We start from the raw sequence: 9,673 nt of genomic DNA, 5'->3' as shown, positions 1-9,673 counted from the left end.
CTGACTTCAGAGCGCTCTCGTTTCTGCATGCCAGAGTGCAGAATAAATTTACGAACGCTCAACATGCGTTGAATATGGCCCGGTGTCAGTAGACGTTGGCAAAAAAGCGTCATTAAATGGTTGCCAGCAACACAGTCACCAATGCTCTAGATAACTTGAAAACAGCCTAACCAGTTCTGCTGGGGCGAGTAATATGGTGAGAGTGAGGTGTTCTCTCATTTTTGTCCGGAAGTAGCTAGCAAGCTAGCAAACTTTAGTTAGTTTGTTTAACAGTTGTGAGGTCAGAACTCTCGGATCAACCCTACCCCTCGTCCAGTGTGCAGTCTGAGCGCACCGAGAGCGAAACACTGAATTTACGAACGGACAATCTGACAACGCTCTGAATTTACTAACACCAAGAGCGCACTCCGGCTCTCCAGATTGAATTTACGAACACACCCCTAGCTGCTGTCTGTCATTATAATAGCTTTCACACTGTGGCTAACAACACTGGTTGAGAATAAAACATTTCAATCCCAAAATGGTGCTGCTGACAATGATCGCTCGGTTGGCTGATGGACTGCCGCTGGCCGCGTCAATGCAAGAGGACGAACAGGTTAATATTGATGGTTTTCCCTGTCAATGTCAGACAGCTAACTAGCTAAAATAGCTAATGTTAACACTAGCAATTCAATGTAGCTATCGAACTATTGGAAAATAGCTTGTAAAATAGCTTGCTAACTACGTGTGCAATATATATTTTATAATCTATTCGGTGTCTGTCTATGCAGGCCTACTTCATAATAAAACCATATTATTAGCTAGTTGTTTGATTGTGTCTATCATTGAAATCCAGATGGCTTTATTCCAGCTGTCAGAGTAACAGGCAGCTAATCATAATGGACAGATTTAGTCAATTTATGTGATGTAGCTAGAGGAAGAGATGGTTGAGGCGTCACTACAGACACTCTGGTTCGAATCTAGCCTGTATCACAACCGGCCGTGATTGGGAGTCCCATAGGGCGGCGCACAATAAATAAAGGTTATATATATATATATATATATATACATACACACAGTTGAAGTTGAAATTTCTTGTTAAAAAACTATAGTTTTGGCAAGTTGGTTAGGACATCTACATAGTGCATGACACAAGTAATTTTTCCAACAATTGTTTACAGACTGAGATTATTTATTATAATTCACTGTATCCCAATTCCAGTGGGTCCGAAGTTTGACTGTGCCTTTAAACAGCTTGGAAAATTACAGAAAACGATGTCATGGCTTTAGAAGCCTCTGATAGGCTAATTGACATAATTTGAGTCAATTGGAGGTGTGCCTGTGGATGTTTTTCAAGGCCTACTGTCAAACTCAGTTTTAATGTTTTATTTCACCTTTATTTAACCAGGTAGGCTAGTTGAGAACAAGTTCTCATTTACAACTGTGACCTGGCCAAGATAAAGCATAGCAGTGTGAACAGACAACAACACATAGTTACACATGGAGTAAACAATAAACAAGTCAATAACACAGTAGAAAAAAAAAGTCTATATACATTGTGTGCAAAAAAGGCATGAGGAGGTAGGCGAATAATTTCAATTTAGCAGATTAACACTGGAGTGATAAATGATCAGATGGTCAGATACTGGTGTGCAAAAGAGCAGAAAAGTAAATAAATAAAAACAGTATGGGGATGAGGTAGGTATAATGGGTGGGCTATTTACCGATGGACTATGTACAGCTGCAGCGATCGGTTAGCTGCTCAGATAGCGGATGTTTAAAGTTGGTGAGGGAGATAAAAGTCTCCAACTTCAGCGATATTTGCAATTTGTTCCAGTCACAGGCAGCAGAGAACTGGAAGGAAAGGCGGCCAAATGAGGTGTTGGCTTTAGGGATGATCAGTGAGATACACCTGCTGGAGCGCGTGCTACGGGTGGGTGTTGCCATCGTGACCAGTGAACTGAGATAAGGCGGAGCTTTACCTAGCAAGGACTTGTAGATGACCTGGAGCCAGTGCGTCTGGCGACGAATATGTAGCGAGGACCAGCAGACTAGAGCATACAGGTCGCAGTGGTGGGTGGTATAAGGTGCTTTAGTAACAAAACGGATGGCACTGTGATAAACTGCATCCAGTTTGCTGAGTAGAGTATTGGAAGCTATTTTGTAGATGACATCGCCGAAGTCGAGGATCGGTAGGATAGTCAGTTTTACTTGGAGGTTTGGAGGCGTGAGTGAAGGAGGCTTTATTGCGGAATAGAAAGCCGACTCTAGATTTGATTTTAGATTGGAGATGTTTGATATGAGTCTGGAAGGAGATATTACAGTCTAGCCAGAACCCTAGGTACTTATAGATGTCCACATATTCTAGGTCGGATCCATCCAGGGTGGTGATGCTAGTCGGGGGTGCGGGTGCAGGCAGCGCCTCTTTGCTTGACATCATCAGAAAATCAAAAGAAATCAGCCAAGACCTTAGAGAAAAAAATGTAGACCTCCACAAGTCTGGTTCATCCTTGGGAGCAATTTCCAAACACCTGACGGTACCACGTTCATCTGTACAAACAATAGTACGCAAGTATAAACACCATGGGACCACGCAGCCGTCATACCGCTCAGGAAGGAGACGTGTTCTGTCTCCTAGAGATGAACGTACTTTGGTGCAAAAAGTGCAAAACAATCTCAGAACAGCAGCAAAGGACCTTGTGAAGATGCTGGAGGAAACGGGTACAAAAGTATCTATATCCACAGTAAAAGGAGTCCTATATCGACATAACCTGAAAGGCCGCTCAGCAAGGAAGAAGCCACTGCTCCAAAACTTCCATAAAAATGCCAGACTATGGTTTGCAACTGCACATGGGGACAAATATCGTACTTTTTGGAGAAATGTCCTCTAGTCTGATGAAACAAAAATATAACTGTTTAGCCATAATGACCTTCGTTATGTTTGGAGGAAAAAGGGTGACGCTTGCAAGCCGAAGAACACCATCCCAACCATGAAGCACGGGTGTGGCAGTATCATGTTGTGGGGGTGCTTTGCTGCAAGATGGACTGGTGCACTTCACAAAATAGATGGCATCATAAGGAAGGAAAATTATGTGGATATATTGAAGCAACATCTCAAGACATCAGTCAGGAAGTTAAAGCTTGGTCGCAAATGGGTCTTCCAAATGGACATTGACCGCAAGCATACTTCCAAAGTTGTGGCAAAATGGCTTAAGGACAACAAAGTCAAGCTATTGAAGTGGCCATCACAAAGCCCTGACCTCAATCCTACAGAAAATTTGTGGGCAGAACTGAAAAAGCGTGTGCGAGCAAGGAGGCCTATAAAACCTGACTCAGTTACACCAACCCGGTCAGGAGGAATGGGCCAAAATTCACCCAACTTATTGTGGGAAGCTTGTGGAAGGCTACCTGAAACATTTGACCCAAGTTAAACAATTCAAAGGCAATGCTACCAAAAACTAATCGTGTGTAAGTAAACTTCTGACCAACTGGGAATGTGATGAAAAAAAAGCTAATATAATAATTCTCTCTACCATTATTCTGACATTTCACATTCTTAAAATAATGTGGTGATCCTAACTGATTTAAGACAGGGAATTTTTACAAGGATTAAATGTCAGGAATTGTGAAAAAGTTAATTTAAATGTATTTGGCTAAGGTGTATGTAAACTTCAGGCTTCAACTGTATATATATATATATATATATATATATATATATATATATATACACACACACACACACAAAAAGTATGGACACCCCTTCAAATTTGTGAATTTCAGCCACCCGTTGCTGACGGGTGCATAAATTCGAGCACACCGACATGCAATCTCCATAGGCTGTCACCTTTCCAACAAATCAGTTAGTCAAATACCTGCCCTGCTAGAACTGCCCTGGTCAACTGTAAGCACTGTTATTGTGAAGTGGAAACGTCTAGGAACAACAACAGCTCAGCCGCAAAATGGTAGGCCACACAAGATCACAGAATTGGACTATCAAGTGTTGAAGTGCGTATAAATCATCTGTCCTCGATTGCAACACTCACTGCTGAGTTCCAAACTGCCTCTGGAAGCAACGTCAGCACAATAACTGTTCGTCGGGAGCTTCATGAAATGGGTTTCCATGGCTGAGCAGCCGCACACAAGCCTAAGATCACCATCCACAATGGCAAGTGTCGGCTGAAGCGGTGTATAGCTTGCCTGTCATTGGACTCTGGAGCAATGAAAGCCCGTTCTCTGGAGTGATGTATCACAGTTCACCATCTGGCGGTCCGGCGGACGAATATGGGTTTGGCGGATGCCTGTGGAGAATGCTACCTGTCCCAGTGCATAGTGCCAACTTTAAAGTTTGATGGAGGAGGAATAATGGTCTGGGGCTCTTTTTCATGGTTAGGCTCCGTAATTCCAGTGAAGGGACTTCTTAACGCTGCAGCATACAATGACATTCTAGATGATTCTGTGCTTCCAAATTTGAGGCAACAGTTTGGGGAAGGCCATTTCCTGTTTCAGCATTACAATGCCCCCGTGCACAAAGCGAGGTACATACAGAAATGGTTTGTTGTGATCTGTGTGGAAGAACTTGACTGGCCTGCACAAAGCCCTGACCGCAACCCCACGAACACCTTTGGACTGAATTGGAACGCCAACTGCGAGCCCGGCCTAGTCGCCCAGCATCAGTGCCCAACCTCAATAATGCTCTTGTGGCAGAATGGAAGCAAGTCCCTGCAGCAATGTTCCAACAGCTAGTGGAAAGCCTTTCCAGAAAAGTGGAGGCTGTTATAGCGGCAAATGGGGGACCAACTCCATATTAATGCCCATGATTTTGGAATGAGATGTTCAATGTGCATGTGTCCACATACTTGTGATCATGTAGTGTAGGTAGTGAGTCAAAAACCAATGCAGAACAGCCATTTGTGTACTGTGCTGAATGATGTTGTGATAGCGATTTGATTAACCAGAGGAGATTGAGTAAATTCTGCTCCCTTTAGTTAATTTGCAATTTGTGATGGTCTACTTCATTCATCCTTGTTACTTTCTTGTCGTTGTAGCAAATCAGGCAGCCATGTATTTCTAGGACATGTGTAGTATAGGCTACATATGAGTCTTGCCACCTGCTTGAAGAACTTTAACACGTTTCCCTTGCTTTCTTATCTGCTCTCCCAAAGGGAAGTGACAAGGTTGGTCTTTTCTCTGCACTGTAACCAATGTTTGGACATCATACACATTGTTCCTGTGATGTGTTACTGTGTTTACCATACCCAGACCACCAACTTCTTTGTCGATAACATTTATATTGATCCCAATCATTGGTTCAGTGTCCTCTTAAATATGCTTGGTTGCATAATCTTGCTCTGTCCTCCGTGTTTAGTTGGGTCGGGACCTGCAACAGTACCAGAGCCAGGCTAAACAGCTGTTTAGGAAACTCAATGACCAGAGTCCCACTCGTTGCACATTAGAGGCTGGCTCCATGTCCTTCCAGTGAGTTCAAACCAGTTAGAGGAAAGACACCACAGACACTCTCTCTTGGCAAAATACTCATCACAATTAAAATACCATTAACATATTTATACCATGCACTAATAAGCAGGTATCCACTGACCTTTATGCTTCTCAGACACTCCACTCTCATGTTTCCCTCATGGATCTCCCAACAGCTACGTCATAGAAAAAGGAGTGGTCTACCTAGTGCTGTCTGAAGCAAGCTTTCACAAAAAACTTGCCTTTGCTTACCTGGAAGACCTGCAGGCAGAGTTCCATGAACAGCACGGGAAGAAGGTCCCCACTGTGTCCCGACCGTACTCCTTCATTGAGTTTGGTGAGATTCAATTAAATATATCATCATTAGAATCCTTACTATCAACCCAACGTTGATTAAAGCTCCAATGCAGCCATTCTTATCTCAATATTAAATTATTTCTGGGTAACAATTAACGACCTTACTCTGTTTTCAATTAAAATGGTCAAAAATAGCTTCTTAGCAAAGAGCAATTTCCCAAGCAAGAATTTTGCTACCACTGTCTGGAGGTGGTCTGAGTGGGGAGGGGAAAAATCTAAACTATCTGTTATTGGCAGACAGGTTTGGAACTCTTTCTTATTGGCATATTAACAAATTTACCACCTGGTGATGTCACCAGGCAGTCCAAAACTCCATCCCACCACAACAGGCTAACATTAAAGCAGTCTTTTCAAACAGCTCTTACACTAAAATGGCATTATCATAATTTTCTGAATTGTACAGTAATATTCCAACCTCGTAGTGTGGAGATATATAAAACATAGGATAATCATATTTTTGACTGTGATGAACCTTTAAAGGATACCCTAGTATGAATTATGAAAAAAATATGCCATAAATTCCTCAAATCAAATTTTATTTGTCACATACGCATGGTTAGCAGATGTTAATGCGAGTGTAGCGAAATGCTTGTGCTTCTAGTTCCGACAATGCAGTAATAACCAACAAGTAATCTAACTAACAATTCCAAAACTAATTTCTTATACACAGTGTAAGGGATATAAAGAATATGTACATAAAGATATATGAATGAGTGATGGTACAGAGCAGCATAGGCAAGATACAGTAGATGGTATCGAGTACGGTATATACATATGAGATGAGTATGTAAACAAAGTGGCATAGTTAAAGTGGCTAGTGATACATGTATTACATAAGGATGCAGTAGATGATATAGAGTACAGTATATACATATACATATGAGATGAATAATGTAGGGTATGTAAACATTATATTAGGTAGCATTGTTTAAAGTGGCTAGTGATATATTTTACATCATTTCCCATCAATTCCCATTATTAAAGTGGCTGGAGTTAGTGTGTTGGCAGCAGCCACTCAATGTTAGTGGTTGCTGTTTAACAGTCTGATGGCCTTGAGATAGAAGCTGTTTTTCAGTCTCTCGGTCCCAGCTTTGATGCACCTGTACTGACCTCGCCTTCTGGATGATAGCAGGGTGAACAGGCAGTGGCTCGGGTGGGTGTTGTCCTTGATGATCTTTATGGCCTTCCTGTAACATCGGGGGGTGTAGGTGTCCTGGAGGGCAGGTAGTTTGCCCCCGGTGATGCGTTGTGCAGACCTCACTACCCTCTGGAGAGCCTTACGGTTGTGGGCGGAGCAGTTACCGTACCAGGCGGTGATACAGCCCGCCAGGATGCTCTCGATTGTGGATCTGTAGAAGTTTGTGAGTGCTTTTGGTGACAAGCCGAATTTCTTCAGTCTCCTGAAGTTGAAGAGGCGCTGCTGCGCCTTCTTCGCGATGCTGTCTGTGTGAGTGGACCAATTCAGTTTGTCTGTGATGTGTATGCCGAGGAACTTAAAACTTACTACCCTCTCCACTACTGTTTCTGCAATGTTTTCTCTGTCAACAGACACCTACATTCAGAAGACCAAGAAGTCGTACATAGACAGCCGAGCCCGCAGGAACCTGGGCAGCATCAACACAGAGCTGCAGGATGTCCAGAGGATCATGGTGGCCAACATTGAGGAAGTGTTGCAACGAGGGGAGGCCTTGTCTGGTAATGTCGGTTTACTTGTTCTTCTTATAGATTTACAGCAATAATGTAGGTCAGGGGTACTGAACTACTATTTGAGAAGGTCTGGTCACACAAATGTCCTCCGTGGCAAAGGTCTGGATGGATATAGGCATTTATCGGCATAGTAACAATCCCCACCGCGCAACCCATCCGACTGAAAACTGTTCAAAATGTTCACACCCCTCTTGTTGAAGACAACCAAAGTTTTCTAACTTCCCAGATCAAGCTTCTTAGTTACAGCAGAGACAATCAATCCACTCATGGATCAAGTTCACTGTTGCCTAAATGTGTTTTGTTTGTCAATTATTAGTATTATTATCGTTACATTCTTTTGTGGGAAAAAATAGCACCCCTTGTGTTCACTGCTGGTAATACCATGTACCGCAGTATGGTATGAACATCTGGATACTGCCCAACCCTACTATCTAAGGTCTGTCAGTGAATGACATAACAAGAGGAAAACTGCCCATACACGAGCATGGCTGATGTAGGTCCTCGATGTAGGTCCTCGATAGCTGAAACACCTCTATTACACAAACCTCTATTACACAAACCTTTATCTATGATTCTCTGATGTCTAACTTGGGCAGGGCTTATTGCATTATCATGAATGCACATCATTGCAGCAAAACACACTGATAAAATGTAAATGATGTTGGGTAGAATTCACTAGATTAACTAATAAAAGGGAGTGCCACTTCTCAGCTACATACTGTTTGTCAAGTTGTGACAAAGAATAGTGTTTAAGTCACAAGAGGAAGCAGATGCCATTCTCACTTGTGTTAAATGAGGATTTGTTCTGGTTTCTGTTCCCTCTCTTTGCTCACCTGGATCCACTCTCATCACATCCAGCTCTGGACTCCAAGGCCAGTAATCTGTCCAGCCTGTCGAAGAAGTACAGAAGTGACGCCAAGTACCTGAACACTCGCTCCACCTATGCTAAGCTGGCTGCCGGAGGGGTCTTCTTCATCATGCTCATCGTCTATGTCCGCTTCTGGTGGCTCTGAGGAGGGAGAGGAGACAGGAGGGGTTGGAGAAGAAGAGCTGATAGGAGCTTAGCTGTGGTCTCACATTCCATCCAATATAGGATCCCTCCTTTTAACACAAGACTGTTGAAGTAGGGACAGACACTTCACGTTATTTTTCCAACTGTCTGTCCATAGATCTATCATGTAATTACAAATGTTATGTTTTATTTACAATTACGGTCATCCTATAGTGGTTATGCCTTGGAGTTGAGTGTTTGTATTGCGTGTGAGTGTGTGACAGAGGACATTTTATTTTCCTGTGTGTGTGTGTGTGTGTGTGTGTGTTACCAAAACCTGTATGATAACAATTCTTCTCTTATCGATTTAATCGTGTATACTGTGTAGCAGTACAGAAAAAAATATACGTAATTCTATTTACCCAGAGGACATCCCAAGGGCTTTGGCGTTAATAACACTACTATTATGTTGGTTTGGTGGAGATTTCTTAAATGTTAACCTGCTTTACTGGGGTGATCAATCACATTACCTGTGGTATTGGCTGCAGAAATAATATTTCTCATTCACTTTCATCTCCACACTGAGTGGACCAGTTTAACACCAGACGACGTCTAAAGGGTTAATTTCTTTTATTATGGAAAAAGTTTACACAAGTTGAAGGCTCCATGTAAAAACATGTTTTATCTAGATGAGAACGATAGCTAGCTAATGCTATGTAGCTGGCTTATGCTAATTGTGGCAGGGTTAATGAATTTCAACTTTACTGTTTCATTTGCTATGAATAAAGTGATTTGCACAAAAGTATTTGATTTCTACTAGAGAATACAAAGTTGCTCACAAATCAGGATCAATATAGATCAGTGGAGGCTGCCGAGGGGAGGATGGCTCATAATAATGGCTGGAATGGAGTCAATTTGTTCTTAAATGACTTGCCTAGTTAAATAAATAAAAATAGAATGGTAACATACACATCAAAGACGTGGTTTCCATGTGGTTGATTCCACTCCATTCTAGACATTAGCAGCCTCCACTGAGGTACATATTATACAGTACTAATAGAAACTGTTGTATTCCTGCCCGGTGCTGTGCTTGTTCATGAACTTTGGACACATAGCCAGTTGTGGTCTTTACTTACTACCAGGTCAAAGTCAGACCTCTAAATG

The 9,673-nt window shown here is 42.3% G+C and overlaps 1 protein-coding gene across 1 annotated transcript; it reads left to right on the top strand.

Annotated features, from left to right (window-relative positions):
• The first annotated feature begins 201 nt into the window (after window positions 1-201).
• On the top strand, window positions 202-9,311 carry LOC135556470 (vesicle-trafficking protein SEC22b-B-like). Its single transcript, XM_064989703.1, has 5 exons — window positions 202-595; window positions 5,345-5,454; window positions 5,631-5,791; window positions 7,360-7,506; window positions 8,377-9,311. The coding sequence occupies exons 1-5, from the start codon at window positions 521-523 to the stop codon at window positions 8,529-8,531; spliced, it is 648 nt and encodes a 215-aa protein (XP_064845775.1). The 5' UTR covers window positions 202-520; the 3' UTR covers window positions 8,532-9,311.
• Window positions 9,312-9,673: the final 362 nt, after the last annotated feature.

The sequence above is a fragment of the Oncorhynchus masou genome, chromosome 15, assembly GCF_036934945.1.
Source record: "Oncorhynchus masou masou isolate Uvic2021 chromosome 15, UVic_Omas_1.1, whole genome shotgun sequence".
Classification (NCBI taxonomy): domain Eukaryota; kingdom Metazoa; phylum Chordata; class Actinopteri; order Salmoniformes; family Salmonidae; genus Oncorhynchus; species Oncorhynchus masou.
Note: the sequence above shows the minus strand (reverse complement) of the source record. Positions and strands in the feature narration are given on the sequence as shown.